Source organism: Oreochromis aureus, linkage group 19 (assembly GCF_013358895.1).
Source record: "Oreochromis aureus strain Israel breed Guangdong linkage group 19, ZZ_aureus, whole genome shotgun sequence".
Taxonomy (NCBI): Eukaryota; Metazoa; Chordata; class Actinopteri; order Cichliformes; family Cichlidae; genus Oreochromis; species Oreochromis aureus.
The window spans coordinates 8,383,340-8,406,624 of NC_052960.1; the positions used below are offsets into that span (position 1 = coordinate 8,383,340).

The 23,285-nt window shown below is 39.6% G+C and overlaps 3 protein-coding genes across 6 annotated transcripts in view; all 3 read left to right on the forward strand.

The window, feature by feature from the left end:
- The window catches only part of kif6 (kinesin family member 6), a 72,615-nt gene extending 68,351 nt beyond the window's left edge, over positions 1–4,264 (forward strand). Inside the window, exons 20-23 of the mRNA XM_039603015.1 lie at positions 221–310; positions 425–529; positions 1,540–1,655; positions 2,428–4,264. Coding sequence (XP_039458949.1) covers positions 221–310; positions 425–529; positions 1,540–1,655; positions 2,428–2,444 — 328 coding nt within the window. The 3' untranslated portion in view covers positions 2,445–4,264. The remainder of the gene's footprint in view (positions 1–220; positions 311–424; positions 530–1,539; positions 1,656–2,427) is intronic.
- A 3,708-nt stretch (positions 4,265–7,972) lies between these two features.
- LOC116315184 (potassium channel subfamily K member 16-like) lies at positions 7,973–12,224 on the forward strand. Its single transcript, XM_031733389.2, has 5 exons — positions 7,973–8,186; positions 9,901–10,015; positions 10,097–10,263; positions 11,020–11,188; positions 11,513–12,224. The coding sequence occupies exons 1-5, from the start codon at positions 7,974–7,976 to the stop codon at positions 11,719–11,721; spliced, it is 873 nt and encodes a 290-aa protein (XP_031589249.1). The 5' UTR covers position 7,973; the 3' UTR covers positions 11,722–12,224.
- Positions 12,225–13,960: 1,736 nt separating this feature from the next.
- On the forward strand, positions 13,961–23,044 carry kcnk17 (potassium channel, subfamily K, member 17). Of its 4 annotated transcripts, none has more exons than XM_031733474.2 (6): positions 13,961–14,099; positions 16,147–16,490; positions 18,155–18,269; positions 20,184–20,350; positions 20,448–20,616; positions 22,082–23,043. In XM_031733474.2, exons 2-6 carry the CDS (start codon positions 16,275–16,277, stop codon positions 22,345–22,347), a joined length of 933 nt encoding a protein of 310 aa, XP_031589334.1. In that variant the 5' UTR covers positions 13,961–14,099; positions 16,147–16,274; the 3' UTR covers positions 22,348–23,043. The 4 variants fall into 4 exon arrangements, with proteins under 4 accessions (XP_031589334.1, XP_039458977.1, XP_039458978.1 ...); XM_039603043.1 differs by lacking the exon at positions 13,961–14,099 and adding an exon at positions 14,169–14,245; XM_039603044.1 differs by lacking the exon at positions 13,961–14,099 and adding an exon at positions 14,529–14,577.
- The last annotated feature ends 241 nt before the right edge of the window (positions 23,045–23,285 follow it).

Here is a 23,285-nt window from a genome sequence, read left to right on the forward strand (position 1 = left end):
AACTAGAAAAATGGAGCTGAGAATATGGCACCTTTAGTTTTAACTCAGTGAACTTTGCAGAAACTCCATTAACAAAATGTTGCTACAAACTATTTTTGTGTTGTAGCTCCCTCTGGTGGTTGGCTCATGTACATGCATGCAAACTATATCTTTCCCACGTATATTCTTCTGTGGTATTTTGCTGTCAGTCTTCATGAAATGCTCTTCTAACTTTAAACAGGGCTCCTGCTCTCAGCAGTACTGTGAGAGACTCGCCAGCAGGCCGACACCGGAATCCAGATCCTTCTATCTCCTCTGTTCAGGAGCTCAGGTCAGCTACGCTTCACTGATCCTCTCATTTATTTGCTCTGGGTATTGATGGGTTATACTGCATGTAGCCATACTATATGTAACAGTATATATATACTGATTCTTTGAATTTCAGAAGTTTTACCCCTGAAAGCAAACCTCCAGTACCAGCTGTGCCAGCCTGGCAGAATAAGCCTGTGAACAGGAAGGTGACAGACTTCACCCCTTCTTCTGAGTGGAAGTATGTGAATCAGTGGCCTGGAACAAAGGTTGACAAAAGAGTCAAAAGAGGAATTTTAAACTATTTCTGGCCAAAATAATCTTTTGGAACAACATATTTAGGCCCTACAGTGTCAGTGACACAGCCTTGTTAAGTATAACTTTGTTTTTTTAACATTACCAGTCGGTGTAAATTTATTTATTTTTACATGTTACTAATAAATATTTTATTTTCTTTTGTCACATGTAGCTACGTTGGGGTTTTTATGCTTATTATCGCGTGCCCTTTAACTTTGAATCTTTATTATTAACTTTAATGTTTATTATGTTTTTAGTTTTGACGACATCGTAGAACTAATACTTACAAATAAAATGCTTACATTTCTTAAATCTCACAGGAGTTCCTGTGAGATTTAATACAGATTAATGAACATAATTATGGGGGTGCATATATTCTATTGTTTCACTTGTAAAGAATAAAGTGACAGAGCTTGATTTCCAGTATTTTCCCAGAACTCTGCCATTTAACATGTTCACAGGAACTCTTGACTTCACTCATATCTCTTTAGAAATAAGAGACATCACAGTCCTTGTATTGTCTGTTGTTTACTTTTTACATTTTTAAAACAAACTGAAAGTTCTTTGGATTTATTGTCGACATTTTGAAGTGCGGACAGCACGGCAGTTTGCAGAATAGCCGTTAAATCTGTACATAGACCTGTAGATTTTATAGCTTTGCAGTGGATTTTTTTTTCAGTCTGAGCACGGCTATGATTTTTTATATCTCTGTGAAGTAATGTCTACAAACCCTGCTAACAAATCAAACACTGTAGGTCTCACTGCTGCCTGAGCTACCTTTTTACAACCACAGTTAAACACTCGTGCTTTTGTTCCACCAGCACAGAGACTGCATTGTTACCCGTTTCTTTTAAATCTTTGGATTACGAACAGTCAAGAATAACAGGACTGCTGGGTTGTTAAAGCAATGAACGTTGATGGCTACATGTCACAGTAACTATTCATACATTTCAGGACCCTCACCTCTGCCACCATTTCATCCTCCTCTATTCCACTGACTGGAGACCAGAAAACTGATGCTGACATCCTGGCTTTTATCAGGGCCAGGCAGAATCTCGTCAGCAGGGCAGGTAACACACACAGATACACACATGCAAAAACACACCTTGAGCACAGTATGCATTATGCATTCACTACCGCCCTCTGCTGGCCTGACAATAAAGTTTAGCTTCTTCCAGGACTTTTCATAGCTTTCTTTATCCTCATTTTCTGTCCACCGAGGGAAGAAGGAGACTTGTTGCTTCCACTTCTCTGTCATAGTGTTGCATTATGGTCACAGACAGCATACATATATGGTGGATACTGTCTTTCACAAAGCCCTGAGGTTTATTACAAACCTTAAAGCACCTTACTTACCGGCTTACATTCACTACAACTTAAGAAGCTAGTCTTACTGAGCGAATTTGAGGGTGAATTAATTCAATAATAATGAGTATAATTGAATATAATACAAAAATGTGTCATTTATTAATTTGGCATAGCTGTTTTACTGCTGACTTTCCTCTTACTTGTTTTCTTGCTTTATTAGTTTATTAAACTGTTTTCCTTCTTTTCTTCCATCATCATAGCTTTCTTCACTAAATGTTTTCTAACTTGTTTCATTTTACCCTTTTATTTTTTTGCTTTCTTTGTTCATTAACTGTTTTCTTTCTTTCCTCGACTTTATTTTGGCACCACCAGTGTCGATTTTTACTTTTTCTATATTTATATATACATCTTCCCAAAACACCTTCCAAGACACTAGTGCATTCTGGGAAGTGTAGTAACATTAGCAAAGGCAAATTAACATCATCACTCAATAAACTTGTTATAACTCTTTCTTCTTTGTTTTCTGAATTTCAGGCAAACATAAGCAGTGATGTGTTTGAAGTTTGACCTCCACGTCTACCAGTTGAAAGAATTACTCATGACCTGGTACATGAGTACTAGGCTTCTCCAAGAAATACAGCGCGCGCGCGCACACACACACACACACATTGTGCCTGCTGTCAAATGCATACACTCAGTTACTGACTTCCTCCTGGAGATGACGTGATATAATGGTCATGAGTGGAAACAGCCTGCTCCGACTGTTCGACAAATGTTGTCTCAAGATATCAGAAGAAGGAGCGGCCAGTCGGAAGCCGGCTGCTCCAGTTTGTGGAAGTAATGAATCATAACTATGTAAATGATGCAGAAACAAATGACTTTCATATTTCCATCTTATTTAACTCTATTCAAAAGGGGTGTAAAAGTGTGTAATCTCAGGAAATTTTCCTATTTAATATGTACAAAAAAATTAAGCAGAATTGTGCGATGCCACATCACACACGACTGCTGCTGCCCACTCTGCCTGCCTTGTGATTTAAAATCCACAGATCATAGTTGTTGATGCACAAAGTTCATTTTCTTTTGCCATTTATATTAGTAATAAATCTTTTTTCACGAGCGCTTCCTTATTTCTTGTAGAAGTGTAACAGTGGCTTATTTTACTTTGGAATTTAACTGGAAAATTCCCTCCTAAAAAGTGGAAAACCACTGTCAACTATAGTTCTAACAGCTATACTGAAAAAATGAGAGTATCTCTCACGTCTCCCTGAAATTTGAAGATGTTCTGTATGAGATCATATAAGCAAAAACAGCTTTTGTGCAGCAGATTTAAAATTACATCAGGCATTCACTCTGACCCTCAGATAGTCTCTCAGTCTTGTTCTCTAAAACCTAAAGACTTTGATCAACTGGTCCCTTAACGAAATTGACACCCTATTCTCGATGAGAAGCCTGGACTCTGGAGAGTCCGATTCTCCTGCAGAGAGATTTGCTGCTGGACACGCGATGGCCGGTTGTGTAGTTTACCTCGATGGATGGCACTGAATGAGATCTAACTATTCAGAACAATGATAACAGAGTTCTGGCTGATTGGAGCTGGCTCGGACCTGGCTTATGGAAGAACAAAGAAAGCGGTTACAGTTGTTCAAAACCCCACAAGGTTGGTCAACACGATTGACGATGGGCAAGCCGTGAGTACTCAGACTGTGTTTATGAAATGCAATATTGATAAGACCTTGGAGAAGCTCATGGCTCTGCATCGGGAATTGAGAGACCTGATGACCAGTGACGGACATTTAGACCAACTGCGAAACTGGAATGCAATTATTCGTTTGAACCCAAATAACCATCTCCTTCATGCAGCTACCCAAGGCCAAGACTGCCCAGAACAACAATGCTCCCTGATAACAGGACTGTGTTTTGACTATCTGCTCCTACCCTTCAAGGTCACCTGAATCACCTGGAGGACTGTTGACTTTTGCTTAACCGGGTGAAAGGACACTCTCTCAAGTTGAACACAGGATACACACACACACACGCAAATCTCTTATGTACACTCACACAGACACGCACTCACCCCCTCCACCCTCCCAGGGCCTCCGAACCTTTACTCCCATCTGAAGTAGGCAGGCGGATCTGTCCAGTCCTGGAAGACTGGCAGCAGGACCAGGCTGCTGTCTACATGGGTTAACTCCTGAGCCCCCCCTTCCCGTTGCAAGTCATGTGCTTTTATGTTGTAAGATGTGAAGATTTATGTGCTTTCTGTGCTGAGGGGGTTTTTTTTGTTCCCCTAGGAGCGCAGTCTGGGAGGAGTTCTTTTCTCCTCCTCTTTCCTCATGTATTGTGTATTTCCATTGTTTTTTGTACCACACTGACCTGTCTTCCCAATGTTATGTTTGTGTATTCTATGTATGGTTGGAAGGGGTGCTCATAATGGTGCCGGATCGTCTGGCAGCCTTTAAAACAATTTCCCTGGAGATAAATAAAGTATTATCAATCAACCAATCTATCTATTTTTTTTCAGCTTAGGAAATTCAGGATTGCAGAGAGGCTCAAGTCTATCCCAGCTGTCATGGGGTGAGAGGCTTGGTACACCATGACACCCAGGGTAACCATTACACTCACGGTCAAATTTAGAATCAGTAATTAACCTAACCCCATGCTTGTGTTTGACTGTGGAAAGCTGGAGTACTCAATTCAATTGAGTTTTATATTGTAAGGTCGACCCTAGAGTGATACATAGAGAGAAAATCCAACATTCATATGACCCCCTATGAGCAAGCACTTTGGCGACAGTGGGAAGGAAAAACTCCCCTTTAAAATGAAGAAACCTCCAGCAGAAGCAGGCTCAAGGAGAACCTGTGCAGACATGGGGAGAACATGCAAGCACTGCACCACCCTGCTGCCCAAATCAACATCTAAATGAAGAGTTGGCACTTTAAAACTTTACATGAGTTTTATAATGTCTTTTGGCTCAATAGTGTAGTGGTTCACACATTCACTTAACAAGTGAAAGATTGATCCTGAGAGGAGATACACATTAGATTACCTGGTTCTTAAAATATCTATGCGAGCTGTGAACTATACATTAATGTATGTGCTTTCTTTTTCCATCCATCCATCCATTCGCTTCCGCTTATCCTTTTCAGGGTCGCGGGGGGCGCTGGAGCCTATCCCAGCTGTCATAGGGCGAGAGGCGGGGTACGCCCTGGACAGGTCGCCAGTCTGTCGCAGGGCTAACACACAGGGACAGACAACCATTCGCACTCACATTCACTCGCACATTTACACCTAGTGGCAATTTGGATTATCCAATTAACCTATCCCCACAAGCTGCATGTCTTTGGACGGTGGGAGGAAGCCGGAGTACCCGGAGAGAACCCACGCAAACACGGGGAGAACATTTAGATAAAAGCTTGCCATATCTTTGCGTGGTGTGTAGCATGTCCTTAAAAAATTTGAGGAAACTAGACAAGTGAAGAACAAAACGAGTAGTGGCAGACCTAAAAACTATCTATAGCACATTAACACTGAAAGTCATGTCCTTTGAAAAAATCCAGAGCTGATTGCTAGCAGCTTCCTCTTTCAGCATAACAATGATCGCAAATGTCAAATGATAATGTGAAAGCATAGCTGGATTTAAAAACATACAGTGGAACACAGTCAGTCATATATTGGCCTGCTGTGAGCCCAGACCTCATCATTATTGAAGTAGTTTGGGATCATCTACATCTGACAGAGAACAAAATACGGCAACTAACATCCATAAAAGAGTTTTGAATGTCTTTCAAATAACCTGGAGAACTATTTCTGAAGACAGTGTAAAGAAATGACAAGGAAGTTCAGGCTCTGTTCAGTAATTAAGGTGCCCTTACTAAATACTGACTCACTAGACAGTTTCTGTCTTATATACTGTAATTACATGCATGTTTCCACATGTTAGTAAATCACTGCACCTATTTCCACAGTAAGCACAGTAAGTAATAATATAAGTTTTAACTCAAGCTAATCAATATCTCAATCAGCATCAGCTAATAAGCTGTGTCTCCCTACCTAGCTACCTCACAGCCATTTGTCCAAACAGAGACGACCTGTCACCAGGTTTACATGGCTTTGCATCAATTTGTTTGACACATGCACGTTTTGCATCCAGGCTGAGTCACTTTGGAGAAAGGTCCTTTTTCGGTCACGTCATTACATCTGTTATTTCCCTCAGGAACATCACTTCCCATCACTGGGTTCCCTGGTAATTGTAATAGAGAGGGTGTTCCCAGGAAGACAAACTGTCTAATTAGAGCTGAAGCATGTTTTTATAAAAATAAAATGTTAAAACTGTGTAAATCTGCAGAGAATACAACAATCTAAAGATTGATCTAAAGTTGGTCATGGAAAAAAAATCTTCTGACCAACAAGGACATGGATTTTTTTTACTTCTATTACTTTTATTCTTCTATTACTTTTATTTTATTCTATTACTTACTATAACACTTTAAGGAGAGAGCTAGGGTTACTGTACTCCCAGAATGCACTAGTTCATTAGAAGCGGTTTTACTTTGCATACACTGCCACTTTTAAATGTTAGTATAGCATCAAGCCAGTTAAACTTTTGGGATACTGATCTGTTCAACAATGTGGTTTTGAGACAACCCACAAAACATGGAGAAGATTCCAGGAGATGGGAGGTTAGTCTTGGATTGCTGGATGGGGTTTTTGAAGGTCCTGAACCTATGAGCAGGACTGGTATCTGCTCCTTTGTGCAAGGAAGAGCAGGATGAGCTCTGCCAGAACCCTACAAAATAAACTCCAGCAGGCCAGACAATCAAAAACAGACTTCATGAGGTGGCCTGAGGACCCAACATCCTTTAAAGGGCCCTGTGCTCCCTGCCCGGCACTGTGGAGCCCAGTTGCTCCTCAGACTGTCCAGGAGCTCAAAGATGCCCTGGTCCAGATCTTGGAGTAGATCCCCCAGGACACCATCTCATTAGGAGCATGCCCTGATGTTGTCAAGCATGCATACAAGAACATGGGGAAACCACTGAGTACTATTTTTACTTGCTGCAGTGAAATCTCAGAAAAATGGCCTAGTCTGAGGCATTATTTTTTGCTCTTTGGTTTTTGGAGTAAGAGATCAGTATACTTTCCTGGTGAGATTATGGTCTTAGTCACTAGTGTTATTCCAATAAAATACAACATAATGTTCAGTTTGTAAATTATGGTAGTGTTACGTAAAGTATAAAGAGGATAAAAGAGGGTGGTGCTCCTTCATAACCATGTAAAACCAGTTCAAAATTCAAGATGACCAAAATGCTGAACTCTTGGCTCTAAAACAGGAAATCGCAAAACACTGGGTAACATCCAGTCAATTGTTTATATGACAGAAACCAAAACAGAGTAAATATTCGACATCTGTTTGATCAATTTTTTTCTAGATGCCTCTAAATAATTGATAACTGTGTAAGCCATATATGCCTAATGGTTGATGCTGTTTTATTGATGTGTTGACATTTTTTTTTATTATTGTAACCTACGTGACTGAAAAACAAAATCCTGTTTAAGTTTCTCCTTAATAATCATAATGAGTACAGTCAGAGGCGAAACTGGGACTAGGCATGTGAGGAAACCCAAAGTTATAGAGGTAGGGGAGTCTGGGCTTGTCTACAGGCTGGGATCAGATGGCCTGTGCTGCTGCTGGTCAAACATTAACTTCTGTTATGCTGACAAGATGTTGCTCCCTTATTAGTGGAAACAGTTGGAAGTGTATGTGTGTGTCCAGATGTCACTAATGGAGGTGAAGTGAGTTTGGTCATTACCCAGGTAACCCATAAATCTACAGGACTCTGACCAACCAGAATGAGACCTGATAGCCCATCGACTCAGAGCTTCACCAAACATCATCCTGCTGTGATGTAAAACTCCTAGAATGCTTTCTCTTGAACACATTTCGTTGCCTGTTTTGAAAAAGAATATCTCTCGCTGAACGAGGCTTTGTCTCTCAGTTCTTTCTGAACTAAGAAAAAACAACCAACTCCTCAAAGTTTGTGGATTGGTATCATATCCTTTCTGTTGGTGGCGGGAGGTCAATGGCGAGCTTTCACGTGGTGCGGGTCAGAGTGAGCTGGACGGCTCTTTTGGCTCTGGCCCATTTCGTCTACCTGCTGGCTGGAGCCACCATCTTCCGAATACTGGAGCGAGAGGCCGAAAACTACAATCGAAACCATTTTCTGATGGAGAAGCTGAATTTCTTAGCAAATTACACCTGCTTGGATGGAGACGCCTTGGAGTACTTTGTTAAGGTCTGGCATTTATTACACTGTCAGGATGTTTTTGTTGGTCCCAACTTTACCAACACAGTGATGGCAAGGCAACAGCAAGGCAATTCAAAGTGCTTTACATTAAAGATAAAAGGCATTCATGTAAAATGGGCAACATAAAAAAATCTAAGAGCATCTAGATAGAAAATAGAGTGAAATATATGTAATTTAACATAAAATAATCTGCAATTGAAAGCAAAGAGAAAAAGCCAAAAGTTTGATTTAAAACTATGGAGAAGAAGCAAAGTTTTAAAAATGACATGGCTGTGGCTCAGGAAGTCATCAAGACACTTAACCCAGAGTTGCTTCCGATGCAATAATAAATCATTAGATAAGGCACTTAGGTATAGAATAAAGCACTGAGTGTGTATGTGTGTGGGAGGCTTGACAGTAAGTAGCTTTGAGTGCTCATTTAGATTAGAAAACTGTTATTTACTTGCCTGGCCACTTATCCTAGGAGACCTGTCACAGACAACCTGACGGGTCTGGAATGGTTAAGAATGTACTGGAAGTTTGTTAGGGCTTCCAAAAACAAAAAGTGAATGGTAAACTGTATGATGATGGATGCCTTTTCAATGTAGCTAATAAGGCCAAGCTCTTGAGTCATACAAATACATGCAGGAGACTTTAGATTAGATTAGATATACCTCACTAGTACCTACTTGGAACCACTTTTGCCCTTTTCTTCATGATATAGACTCAACAAGTTGCTGGAATCAGTCATGAGAGATTTTGGTCCATGTTGGCATGATAGCATCACACAGTTGATGAGATTAGTTGGCTGGACATCTATAATGTGAATCTCCCAGCCCACTACATCCCAAAGACGTTTTATTGGATTGAGATCTGGTGACCGCAGAGGCCAGTTGAGGAGAGTGAATCTTGGTTATAACAAGTGCTTTCTCACCACACTCCCCTGACCTCTGACATCCACAAGGCATTTTCACCCAGAGAACTGCCTCTCACTGGAAACTTGTATTCTCTATACACCCAAGTGTGGGAAAATCCCAGTAGGAGAAATCAGCAGTTTTTGAAATATTCAGGCCTCCTTGCCTGGTTAATTAATATATGCGAGTTGTTTTTCTACCAATTTGAAGTTTGTGCTGCATCTTTACATTATTAGAGTCTACCAAAATGTGCTCAGCATCAGATCTAGTGCCATGATAAATGTCTATCAACACCATAAATGTTAATAATGCAGTGAGATACAGATCTAGTGATGTTACACAAACATCAATTATTACTGCAAGCTTTTTGTTACATCATGACAATAAAGTTTTTAGAAGATGCAGCCTTAAATGCATCTCAAAGGACATTAATCAGATACATTATGTAAAAATAGAATCTGCTGTTGTCAGATAAGGGACACAGTGAATACAGGATTATGGATGCCGGCGCCACCATTATGTTAAATACATGGTAATAACTGACTGTAACCTGACCTAATGAGTCATTTAGTGTGTTCTGATCAAAAACATTTGCCAATGTGATTACTGGCTCCTTTTAGTGTCATGAGTCATTAAACGTTCAGGTGTATTTAATCCAGATTTTACTACCTCTGTGCTTGCATTTGTGTGTGTGTGTGTGTGTGTGTGTGTGTGTGTGTGTGTGTGTGTGTGTGTGTGTGTGTGTGTGTGTGTGTGTGTGTGTGTCTGTGTGTGTGTGTGTGTGTGCATGCATGCATGTGCAAATGCAGGTGATTTTATATGCAAAGAAAAATGGAGTAAATCCTTCAGGAAACTCCACAAACCCCACTAACTGGGACTTCAGCAGCTCCTTCTTTTTTGCAAGCACAGTCATCACAACTATCGGTGAGCACTTTAACATTTCACTTTTCCCATTTGTGGGAAATGCCTGCCCTGCTTAATAACGGCTCCTTATCTGGTTCACAGGCTATGGAAACCTCTCCCCGAGCACCGTGTCCGGCCAGGTGTTTTGTGTGTTTTATGCTTTCTGTGGGATTCCCCTGAACCTGGCCTTCTTCAAACAGCTGGGGAAGTGTTTCACTATCCACCTGGGGAGACTGGAGAAGGGACTGGTCTCGGTTGTTCCTCACAAGGTACCGCTTCATGTCCATTAGCTACAGCATGGAGTGATATTTTTTAGGGATCACATCAAATCAAAATGGTTTATAGGCACATTTAAAGTTAACATAGGTTGGCCAATTATCTAGTACAGTCTAGTGAAAAAGCCGAAGAATATGAGGTGTTAAAATGTCCAGTTTTGATGAGATTCTGATGTGAAGGATCTTATCAGCATAATCAGTGGTAAAAACGGCATATATAGAAAGAAACTCCACCACCTTTCCAGCATTTTTGTTTCTTTGGTATAAACTCACTGGTACCCAATGAAAATAAGCAATACAGGTGATATGTGTCCTCACACTTTCACATACCACCTATTTTCCTAACCTTCACCAGGTAACTGCTGGCCGGTCTAGGAACAGGGTTAAGGTTTGGTAAACAATCACATCTTTTTATATCTGTAAAAAAAACTCTAACACCAAAATGTTTCTTTTAGTTTCTGAAACTATGCCTATTTTAACAGCTTTAACAAAACCAAACCTTACACAGCTCCCATGTGAACTGGCAGATATTATAAGCCAGACATCACGTTTCTGGACCTGCTTCAGACACTGAAAGCAAATACCGGCTTAAACAAAAGATTACAGAAATGCTGTAACTACTCTGTTCATTTGTTTATCAAATACTAAAGTGCTGGCAAAAAGACAGACACGTGTTGCATTGACTGGATCTGTAGGCCACAGTATGCTGATAACCTTGTGGATAATATCAAAACTTTTGTCCTTATGCAGCAAGCATTTGAGGCTGTCGCGGCGAGTTTGTTCTTTATCGCTGGCACTCTCCTGTTTCTGGTCATCCCCCCTCTGCTGTTCAGTTACGTGGAAGGTTGGACATATGGCGAGGGCTTCTACTTTGCCTTCATTACCCTCAGCACCATTGGGTTTGGAGATTATGTGGTGGGTGAGTAGAGAGAGCAAACAAACACTAATGTGGACCAGAGAAGTCTACCTAACCTTTGTGATTCTATCCAGTGGACTGTAAAAAGCATCTGGACGTCAATCTGCAATAAGATTTAATGTATGTGCAGAGGCTGAACATGGATGCAATCTAAAACATAGACACGGCTTTGGGGTGTGAAAAGTGAAGCCATTGTGAATGTGCCTCAAACCTGAATTCTTCCTGAAGACCTCAATTTTGTCTGAGCTAAGATGGCAACATCCCAAAATGCTCAGCTCAACGTTCATAACAGTATTTTTGATTTTGTTTTTGGGTTTGTCCTTGCAGGTACCAACCCTGGAAAGACCTACATCTTTCTGTACCGCAGTGTTGCAGGCGTTTGGATCATCTTCGGCCTCGCTTGGCTCGCTCTCATCTTCAACATGGCGGCCAGTATAATGGAGCATGTGCTTGACCAGACTTACCCACGCTTCAGGAAACAAGAGGAGGCAGAGAACATGCCATCCAGTAAAACAGAAGCCACATCAAAGATCTGAAAATGGACTGCAGACAGCACCATATACAATGCGTCGAATATATTTAGTGAGACTGTGTTAAAATACACGAAGCAGTATAAAACAGACTTCTACCTCATTTAGGCCACACAATCGGTGCTTTAAATATTTGCGTTGAACTTTGTCATAAGATGCAAACAGTTCACACAAATGACACTTTTCTAATCAATTCTAATTATTCTCACCGAGAGCTAAATTTTTCACATAATATATACAAAGGTATGCTCAGAAAGTTATGAGAACAGGTTGACAGAAGGGGAAAAAAATCAAAAGCCTGATTTGATTTAAATGTGGCCAATCTCCCATTCAGCACTATTTTCTCATGCACCACTGGACAGATTTTAAACCTCTTTGCATAAATCTTCTTATTTCCCTTTTCACTTTTATTTTGTGAGCTCCTCCAGTGTGTCAAAATCATTTAACTTAATAGAAAATCTGGAAAGTAAGCCAGTTGGTACCTTAAGATTGTGCAAGTGTTATTGCACTCAGTTCAGGTTGTTTTTGTCACATTTCCTCCCTTACAAGCCTCGGGATGTTTTTCAAGAACACTGCACAGAATTCAACCTGAGGGGAAGATTCATGTTGTAAAACACTAGAGGAAGTGTGAATGTGGTAACAACAACATGATATTTCATACTGCACTCATGGCAGCTCCCAAATCCCCACTGGGTCAGCTCACATTTTTACCCATGTTATTCCCCATGTTGGTCTCAGTATAGGTTAACATCCCTCCTCTTAGCTCTCTACTTAGCTCCAGGAGTATCGGCCCAGTGTGATTGGTTGGTGATGGTTCTCCAAGAAATGACTACCATTAAAAAAATGTTACAAAATGTAAGTATGTGACTTGCAAAATAAAAGTAGCCATTCTTCAGAGACACAGTTAAAGAAGATCAACTTTTTCAGTGATAGTCATAAAACAATTAAAGGCACTGCCATAACTGGCTGCCTCTCAGCATTAAAATCTTTCTTACTGTTTTGTAAACATTATTTCAACATTTTCTTAGATGATCTAGTAGAGAATGTGTTTATTCAGGTGGAAATCATGTTTTCTGCTACACGTTTGTGTTTTTTATTAACTCTTGTGTGTGTTTCTGTGAGAACGTGTCTGCATTTGTGTAGTGATGGAAAATTCTGGTGAATTGAATGCAGAAGGCTATCTTAGACAAACACATTAATCAAGATGGTGAAGTGAGCTGTAAAAAAGGAGGATGGCTTTCACCTGTCCCACTGTTCTTAGTTTGTTTTAAATCCATTCAACACTGAATATATATAGCTGAGCATGTGAAGCGTATAACTACACTACCTGTGTTTTATTTAACAGTGTTTTCAAGCTCACTTTTTAATGTTTAATTAGTATTAATGATTAATACTGATGAGCAAATTCTGTGTAAGAACACATCCAGGACGTTCTAAATGTCATGAGCGCAGCCTTAACATGGTGCTGTGTGAGACTTGTCATGAATTTGGGGAATATAAAATAATATTTTAGCATGTTTTTTTGGGGGGGGGGGGGTTGGCAATAAATAAGAAAATGGATGACTATTTAACTACTTAAATGTTAAATGGTTACATAAACAAGGATGTTTTCAGAATTTATCAAACACAGAGAAATTGAAAGCTTTAGATTTGGAACATGGAAATAAATGACAGCTTGTCAGCACAGAGTCTACTGAGCCTTTACTGAAAATGAGATATTAGCACAGACATGTACACATATATAGACTCCATATAAACAGTGGAAGCACACATCACCCCTGCTGTGCGATTATCTGAGTGAGAGGGTGGTGTTAATTTGTCTGCTAATAGCTTGGCTGGCAAGCTGCATCTATAGACTGGGTACAAACACAGATACACTATTCAACCCAACTGAATTCAATTCAATTCATATCTTATTGATATCTTATTCCAGTGTTTTTCTCTAATTTTTCTATGTAACTTTGCACTGTCCACTGCTGTAACAAAACAAATTTCCCAGGCGTGGGACAAATAAAGGTTATCTTATCTTATCTTGTATAGCGCCACAACAATAGCAGCCTCAATGCGTTTCTATTTTGTTTTTTGTTTCATTTTTTGTATATATTTCCAATTTGCAATAATGCCACTTACAGTTGATTGTAAAATATCTAGGAACAAAGAAATTACAGTGCCATGCTTTCACAAATTATTGTTAAGGCAGATTGCATGGCTGGGTGCTTGATTGAAAGTCTGAAAATACAAAGATAAGGTGTGGCCAGTATTGTAGCCAGTGTCCAAACCTGCTTAGTAATAGTATTAGTATCGGGTAACGAACTGATAAAATCCTGGAATTTCATTCAACACAACTGGTGTAGACTTCTTGAATCAGCGCTTATGGTTAAGCGGTAAGTGGTTGTGAGATAATTAGGTTAAAAAACCCGGCTCCAACAGCACAAACAATGATTGGAGGTCCAATTCAGAGACTCCAATTAGCTGAGCTGAAGCCTTGCAGACAGATGTCGCCCACAGTGCAGTTGTTCCTCTCTCTGCGGTAGCGTATCACTTCCTGTTCCAGCACATAGTGGTGTTTTGAGTAGCCATTTAATTAAAACTTGCAGATAACTTCTTATTTCATAGTGTAATTGTTATAAGCACACTCTGTGTATTCACTCGCAAAAATATATTCACAATATTCACTTATTGTGTCTTTAGCGTTTCGCTAGCTTAGCTTAGCTCGTAGGCGACTCGCTAGCAGCATGGCCCTTTTCGCCTGTCCCTCCTGCACTTTCCTGCTCATTTTGTCAGATGTTTAGTTAATCCTCGGCCTCGATACTTGTAATAAATGTAGCCTATCTGCAGCTCTGGAGGCCAGGATCACTGAAGGTGAGACTCGGCTTCGCACCCTTGGAAAAACTCATAGCTAGCCAGATCCCTGTAGCCGTTGAGGCCGAAGGTAGCGTGATCCATGAAGCCGGTTAAAACACACTGATTAGTTAACCTGCAGGAATGTCTTAAAGACATAAACACCTGGATGACTTCTAATATTCTGCTTCTAAATTCACAAAAAAAACCCTGAAGTTATTGTACTTGGCCCTGAAAATCTTAGAAATGGGGTATCTAACCAGGTTCTTACACTGGATGGCTTTACCTTGGCCTCCAGTAACACTGTGATGAACCTTTGAGTCATTTTTGACCAGGATATGTCCTTCAATGTACATATTAAACAAATGTGTAGGACTGTGCAATATCTCTAAAATTAGAAATATCCTGTCTCAGAGTGATGCTGAAAAACTAGTTCATGCATGTATTACTTCCAGGCTGGACTACTGTAATTCATTGTTATCAGGATGTCCTAAAAACTCCCTGAAAAGCCTTCAGTTGATTCAAAATGCTGCAGCAAGAGCAAGGGACTAAAAAGAGAGTGCATATTTCTCCTGTATTGGCTTCCCTTCATTGGCTCCCTGTTAAATCCAGAATTGAATTCAAAATCCTGCTCCTCACATACATCTTAAATAATCAGGCCCCATCTTATGACCTTATAGTACCACATCGCCCCATTAGAGCACTTTGTTTTTGCACTGCAGGCTTACGTGTTGTTCCTAGAGCATTTAAAAGTAGAATGGGAGGGCTTCAGTTTTAGACCCCTCTTCTATGGAACCAGCTTCCAGTTTGGATTCAGGAAACAGGCACTCTTTTTACTTTTATAATTAAACTTAAACTTTCCTTTTTGCTAAAGCACATAGTTAGGGATGGATCAGGTGACCCTGAATCTTCCCTTGGTTATGCTGCAATAGGCGTAGGCTTCTGCCCCTCCCTGAGTCTGGTTCTGCCGGAGGTTTCTTCCTGTTAAAAGGGTGTTTTTTCCTCCCCACTGTTGCCAAAGTGCTTGCTCATAGGGGGTCATATGATTGTTGGGTTGTTCTTTGTATATATTGTAGGGTTTACCTTACAATCTAAAGTGCCTTGAGGCAACTGTTGTTGTGATTTGGCCCTGTATAAAAGAAAATAAATTGAGCTGAACTGAGAATTAAGCATGGGAGTCTATGGGGATTGAAGACAACCTCGAGTGGCCATTAAAGGAACTGCAAAATTCAATGGCCATTTTTTACTATTTTTAATGTACTGTGAGATCTTAAGTAGCTTTAAATAAATCTATTATTGTATCTTTGTTATATTTGAGGTATTCTGATAAAAGCATGGTGTGGAAATCCCCACACCCCCCCAAAAAATGAAATATAAAAAAAATTGTAATAGGACTTGAGTTTTATTAAAAACGTGCTGAAATACAACCATACAAGCACACAACCTATATCTATCATATTTGTGCCATTCTCTGTATATTAAGGTGAAAAATAATGAATTGTCAAATTCTACATCCTTGGTCTGAGATGCTAAGATTAAGATTTTGTCCAGTGCCTGTTCTTATTTTGTCATTCTGGATTTGCATGGCAGGCCTGGTGTGATTGAAACCGTAGCACAGGTGGAGGTTCATTTGCCTGCAATGCAGCACGAGAAGCCAAAAGCAGGTAAAGCCTGAGCAGTGTCTGTCCCCGGCTGCAGAGGTTGAGACACTTGCCAAGATGGGAGTAAAGGAAAAGTTAAGTCTGATGCAGATCCCCTCCATTCTTCTGCTCGGCTTGGTTTATGTGGCATATGTGCTGATCGGTGGGGTGATTTTCTGGAAGTTGGAGGGAGATCTTGGAATGAAGGATGTCAGACAGTTGCTTGACCAAAAAGAAAGACTCCTTAACAAGTACCCTTGTCTCAACCAAGCGGGCCTGGAGGCCATAGCTCAGGTGAGAAACAGAAATGTGGGTTATAAAACAAACTTCTATACATGTCTGCAATTTGTGATTGCGTGTTTTGATGGGCCTTTCTGTTGCTTTCTCTACTTCTGTATTTACGTCTTAACCACAACCATAATGACTTTGCATTTTCATGTTTCTTAATGGAGACACTCCACTACTGTGGAACATTGAAAGCATATGTTTAAGTTATAAATGTTTTTTAAACTGACTGGATCACCACAAATTTACAGGAAGGGCATTCTGGAGTCTGGCACTGTTGAGCTATAGTGTTACTATATGCATTTATATATTTATACATTGACAAAAGGAACCCATTTAATTACAGTTTGCTTTTTGGAACTTACTATTTTAATAAGCCATTGTTAAATGACTTATTAACCAATGTAATATGCAGTGAATTAGATATAAATATATACTTCCAGTGGCTGAATATATATTGATATATGTTGTTGTGATGTTTTAACTATGAAAATGTTTCCTACCATAAATTTGTTAATTTACTTCAACAAATGTTTATATTTTTTGTTACAATAATTTTACAGTAATATGTGGTAATTTTACGATAATCACTACACTGTAACTATTTGTAATAATTATATTTTGTTCAGGTTTGCTTGTGTGTTTGTTTTAGTTTTATTTTCACTCCTCTATAGATAACAATTACTTTTATCTATAGTTAATTGCATTGAAATATTTTACAATTGCTGTCATCGGCAGGGAAAATAGTATAGGTATGATAAAATATAAATAGAGCTATTAAAACGTTTGTACCATCAGACTGAGCACACATCGGTAAAACGCTGCCCCCTGGTGGTGAAAGTTTGATTGCCTACATTTCGTAGGGGGCAATTAGAAAAAATACATTTAAAATAGATGTGCAGGATGTTTATCTGCTCAGTGTTTTCTACCTTCAGTAAATTATTGAAGTGACTGGCAACAGTAGTGGGGCAAACAGGTGAAAATTGGCATCATATAAACTTGTTTTTTCATGTGACAAGGAAAAAGGATAAGATGCAAATAGCAGCTCCTTCAGACATTCCCTGCTGCACTCTGCTTTGCCTGTGACTTGTGACCAGACTTGTCTTATGAAGCTTTAAATTTTACACACAATTTTCCATTAAATGCATAAACTTCATTTAAAGGTAGAAAGTCATCCTTAAAAAATGAGTATTCTGCTGCATGTAGGAGTAGAAATGGTAACCACAATTTAACAAATGGCTGAAACGTTGTGCCTGGTGATTTAAGGCACTGAGAGGAGCTGCTTTGATTTGCATTGTGTCAAAGCAAATGCAGGCAGCTTGTAAAGGTGGTTCGTTGATTGTTTTTAGTTGCTATTGGTTTTATGCCTTCCTTGCCATACATATATATTTTGCATTTCACATCAATTTTTTTACCTTTATCTTAATTTTAACTTTTTTTTTTCCTTATTGATTTACCTTCTGCTGCTTTCTGTCTGATAGCAAGGTCATTGTGTTTCAGTACCTCTTAAACAAGGTGGACCAGTATGCAAAGCAGTTACATAATTGTGACTCATATGGTCTTATGGAAAAGGTTCCTGTCAGGTGAAGAACTAGTGAAAACCAGGATAAAGATGTGGTCATGATTATTTTTATTGTTGTTATGATTTCTGTTATTTTTTATTTGTTTTTCAGGTTGTTAAAGACACATCAAAGGTGGGCCTGAGTTTGAAAAGCAACTACACGGCGGACGGCTTCTGGAAATTCACCAGCTCAGCTGTGTTTGCTGCCACTGTGGTCACAACTATAGGTAAGCGATAAGGGGCGGGAACAACCCATGAGATTTGTAATCCCATGATCACACAGGGGGTTAGATATAATTTAGGCATCACTCATTATTAAAAAACAAAACAATACAAAACATAAGTTGATTCTGTTCATCTGGACGTAGCATTATAACTGGGAGAAACGCTATGTCCTAATGAATAATTAGAGGTTCAGTCAGTAATTTTATTTAGGTTATGTCATAGAAAAAAAGAATGCTGTATTCATGAAGATACAGATTAGTGTGTAATTACACCTTCAAGCAAATTGCTGCATTCTAATAAACTTAAAATTCATCCATTAGAAATATAAGGGAGTGGGCACTGGTTTGTAGAAGCTGTCAGAGTCCCCCATAAATATTACCAGCCAAGAGTTTGGACAGACCTTCTCATTTAATAGTTTTTCTTTATTTTCATCAAAACCATGAATGAACACATATGGAATTAATTAGTAAACAAAAAAAGTGTGAAAAGACTCAGAGCATGTTTGATAATTTAGATCCTTCTAAAGAGCCACACTTTGCTTTGATTACTGCTTTGCTCACTCTTGGCATTCTCTCGATGATCTTCATGAGGTCATCAACTGAAATAGTTTTCCAGAGATGCTGAGCACTTGTTGGCCCACTCTGTGGTCCATCTCATTCTAAACCATCTCGATTGGGTTTAGGTCAGGTGACTATGGATGCCAGGCCATCTGGCGCAGCACTCCATCACCCTCCTTCTTAGTCAAAAAGCCCTTAAACAGCCTGGAGGTCTGTTTGGGGTCATTGTCCTGTTTAAAAATAAGTGATGGTCCAACTAAACGCAAACCGGATGGGATAGCATGTTGCTGTGTGCCTTCAATTTTGAAGAAATCCTCAACAGTGTCACCAGCAAAGCACCCCCTCACCAACACACCTTCTCCTCCATGCTTCGCCTTTTCTGCGACACACGTGGAACCAAAGATCTCAAATTTGGACTCATCAGACCAAAGCACAGATGTCCACTGGTCTTATGTCCATTCCTTGTGTTTCTTGGCCCAAACAAATCTCTTCTGCTCTTTGCTTTTTCTTAGTAGTGGTTTCTTTGCAGCTATTTGACCATAAAGGCCTGTTTTGCACAGTCTCCTCTGAAAATGATGTAGAATGTGTCTGCTACTTGAACTCTATGTGGCATTTATCTGGGCTCTAATCTGAGGTGCTGTTAACTTGTGATTTCTGAGGCTGGTGACTTGGATGAATTTATCCTCAGCAGCAGAGGTGATTCTTGTTCTTCCTTTCCCAGGGCGGTCCTCATGTATTGAGGGTTGATGGTCTTGATGGTTTTTGTAACTGAACTTGGAGACACCTTCAAAGTTTTAGCTATTTTCCGGACTGACTGACCTTCAGTTCCTCTTACCATGTAAATAGTTGACCCTTTTGAACTAGTATTGACAGCTGAGGTAAACAATGGACTGACAACTTAGAAAAAACTCTCGGCAGATCTGGTCCAAAGTCACTTTGCTATGTGAGCGCACTCACTACCAATTAACAGCAGACACAGTTTTTCAGGTGACTCTGGGGTATATAAACCTAAACACCACAGAATATTTAATTGACTGTATAAATTGTATTTATTCCTGATTTATTGTGTAAGTGTTAATATTATTAAAACATGTTAAAATATAGTGTGCACAAAAAAGTTGTTTTTTTTTTTGTTACACAAATAGCAGTAGAAACATGTCTTTATGAGGTACAGCAGCCCCTGTAGCTACAGCTATCCTCTTGCAGGTAGGGAAGAAAGAGGAATTCATTTGACTGTGATCTACTGACATGTAACTGTGATATTTTGAACACTGTAACTTTAAAGGTTTGATGCTTTAAACAATGCGGTAGTGTAGTACCATTCTCCTTCCACCATAGTAACAGTGTAAAGTTTTTCAGGTTATGGGAACATGTGTCCCAGCACTACTGGTGGCCAGATCTTCTGCGTGTTCTTTGCACTCTTCGGTATACCACTCAACATTGTGGTTCTCAACAGAGTGGGCAAGTACATCCTAGCCATAGAAAGGAACATCTCTAACTTCCTGGAGAAAAAGACTAGTCGAAAAGTAAGGATGTCCTGATTTTAGATAAACCTTTTCAAAAGGAGAGATTATTCTTCAGAGGAAGACTAACGCTGCTTCTCTTTCCCATATCTTGCTGCAGACATGTACCCGCTTTTCCATCCACTTTGTTTGTTACATCTGTGGAGGGGTCCTTTTCTTCGTCATGCCCATGATTGTGTTCCGGCAGCAAGAGGGCTGGACACATGCCGAGGCCATCTACTACTGCTTCATCAGCCTCAGCACCATCGGCTTTGGAGATTTTGTGGCAGGTAAAGCTGGATTGTTTGTTTTGTTTTGTGAAATTAGTACTTAAGCTGAACAAATCACGTTTTAAATAGAACAGGCATGACACCAGTCGAGTCAAAAAGCAGCATGAAAAAAAATAGGTGCTGGGGTGTAGGTGAGTTCTAAAACAGCTTGCGCATGAGCAGCAGCTCCAGGCAGACTAAGGGAGCTTAAATATCAGTCCTAAGACTTGCCAACATTTGATCAGCTTCTGCAAGATAGACTTGCCTGTAAACATGGAAAATCATACCTGATTTTACCATGTTAGATCTCATAATCAAAGTCAAATTTGTGTGCACCTCTTGGCCTCTTCCAGTTCTGTTTTAACACATTGCCTATGATTTCACCATCATTGCCAAACTTGTGCAGAGAGTAAATATTAACTTCAGAGTCAGAGTGGCCTGACTTTCAAATCATTCTGCTGATCTACACTGGGTCCCTAACTACCACACAGAATTTCAAGAAAGCTGTTACTCAATTATTTTCATCAACATTCACAGATATCATTTCATTAATCCTGTACATGTATATTCAGAATTCTTGCAGGCATGGAACCAGATCTTTGGTACTTGGAGCTTCTGGGTTTCTGTTTGCAGTCCCAGTTTTATTGACTAATCAGTTTCAGCCTGTTTGAGCAGGTTTGTTTGCGTACAGATAAAAATGGAATGGTATTAAATGCCTCGGATAACCAGTAAAATTTCTTTATACTTCCCGTTTTTAAAAATTGGAATATGCATTCGCTGTCCTGAACAGGAATCCAGTCCAAGATCAGTATTGCACTTGACCACTTCAACTATCATTTGCTAAGGAGTTAGCTACTGTTTTTAAAAACTATCACTATAAAAGCAACTTGAGTACTCTAAATTTTCCCTTTTAACGGGAAGACAAACAACAAAAATGTACTGACATGCCCTAATGGTGTATAAACAGATTGGAAATGAAAACAAGTGAGAGACGAAGTACTCAGTGAGTCACATTAAGTCATGCAGCATTCTGAGCCTATAGCAGAATAATTGACGGTTGGTTTAGGTCCACCTGATTTGGCTCTAACTGTAAGTTTTATTGAAAAAGTTTTGAGTCTTAAAACTAATCAGTTTCTGGATCCAAAATGATTATAGGGAGAGGAGTCTGATAGGTGAAAGCTCTGGGTCTCGTTTTACTTTTAGAAACTTCAGCACACTTTCCTCACCTTCCACCCTGCTCATCAAATTTGCATCTATGCAAGTTGATTCTTTCCTCTGGAATTCAGGGAGATTGTTTAGCAGGAAGTTAGAAGAGGACTTCTAAGAAGTGATCTAGAAAAGTGGTTCAGTGGTGCACAGTGAGAAAACCTTGAAAAAGTATAAGCCACGTTTTAGAAATGAATGCATTCTGACCACATCTGTTACGTATACACGCCTCAAACTAAATTTTATCTTGTAAAATCCCCAAATCCTTTCTTCTTTCCAGATAGCAATCCAGACAAATATTACCCAAATTGGTACAGCGTCCTCATAGCCTCGTGGATCTTCTTTGGCATGGCCTGGCTGGCGCTGGTTATCAACCACTCAATCGAAATCCTGGAGCGGCTCAACAGCTTCTTAAAAAAGCTGTTCAAAAAGGATGATAATCAGCAGGAGGACGAGGCAGGCGATGCAGCTGATAAAAACCCAGAGACACAGATGGAGGAGGAAGACGAGATCATCCAGCCTCCAGTTACTCCAGAGTCCACCTAGTTATAGAGTTGTCTTCATCAGTCTGTGGTGATTCGATACGTGCCAGAGCTATTGTTTGTCAGTTTTACAGCCTTTCTCCATAACTGCCACTAAACTATTGGCTCATTTTTGTTGAGTCAGGTTTAAGTGACAGCAGCATTTACGTACTGTTTAAGTGCCTCTTGTTAGTCTAAATCCCTTTAGATTAAGGTCTAGAGAAGGACTCAGCACTTCTGTCCGTCTGTGGTCTAGTAGACTGGACAGCTTGTTTCCTACTTAATCAGCTGACCACAAGTCATTTACCAACTCAGTGGCACCGGCTTGTCTAAGCCACAGTCTTTTAAAATGATCTACTTTGCATGGTATAGGGACTCCGTGGTTCACAGGGGCCGGAGGATTATTATTATTCAGCATATCTTAAGAGGTGGTGGAATTTCCTAGGTTGTAAGATACAGTAAAGTAAATTAAGTGGCCTTACAGAAGGGAAAGACAAGGAAATTTTATTTCATTTGTCAAGGTGTAAAAAGTTTTTGTCTTAAGTATTGTTTTAACGCTTCCAAACCAAATTAAAAATATTTATTAAAAGGGACCTGCTCTTCTTTTCCTTATTTTCTGTCAGACTGCTCTAACTGCTGAGGTTCACAGTTATTCTACTCTTAGAACAGAATTCCCAACAAACCCGTCCTATAATGCATTCAGACAAGTGATTGATTTTTTTTTTTTTTTTCATTTGTTTGTTTGGTTTTTGCAACTGCAGTCAATTTCTATACAGTGGAATTAAGAGGAAGTAAGCGTTACCAGTAGTTTTAACATCTACCTGGATGGTCAAAGGGAATACAAAAATACACACAGATCATAACAAAAAGCTTTAGCTTCTTTAGATACTCAATGAGTTTATTTACTTAGGGAGAGAGAAGAGAAAGTTGGATTTGAATAAAATATATTCGTCATTACTGCTA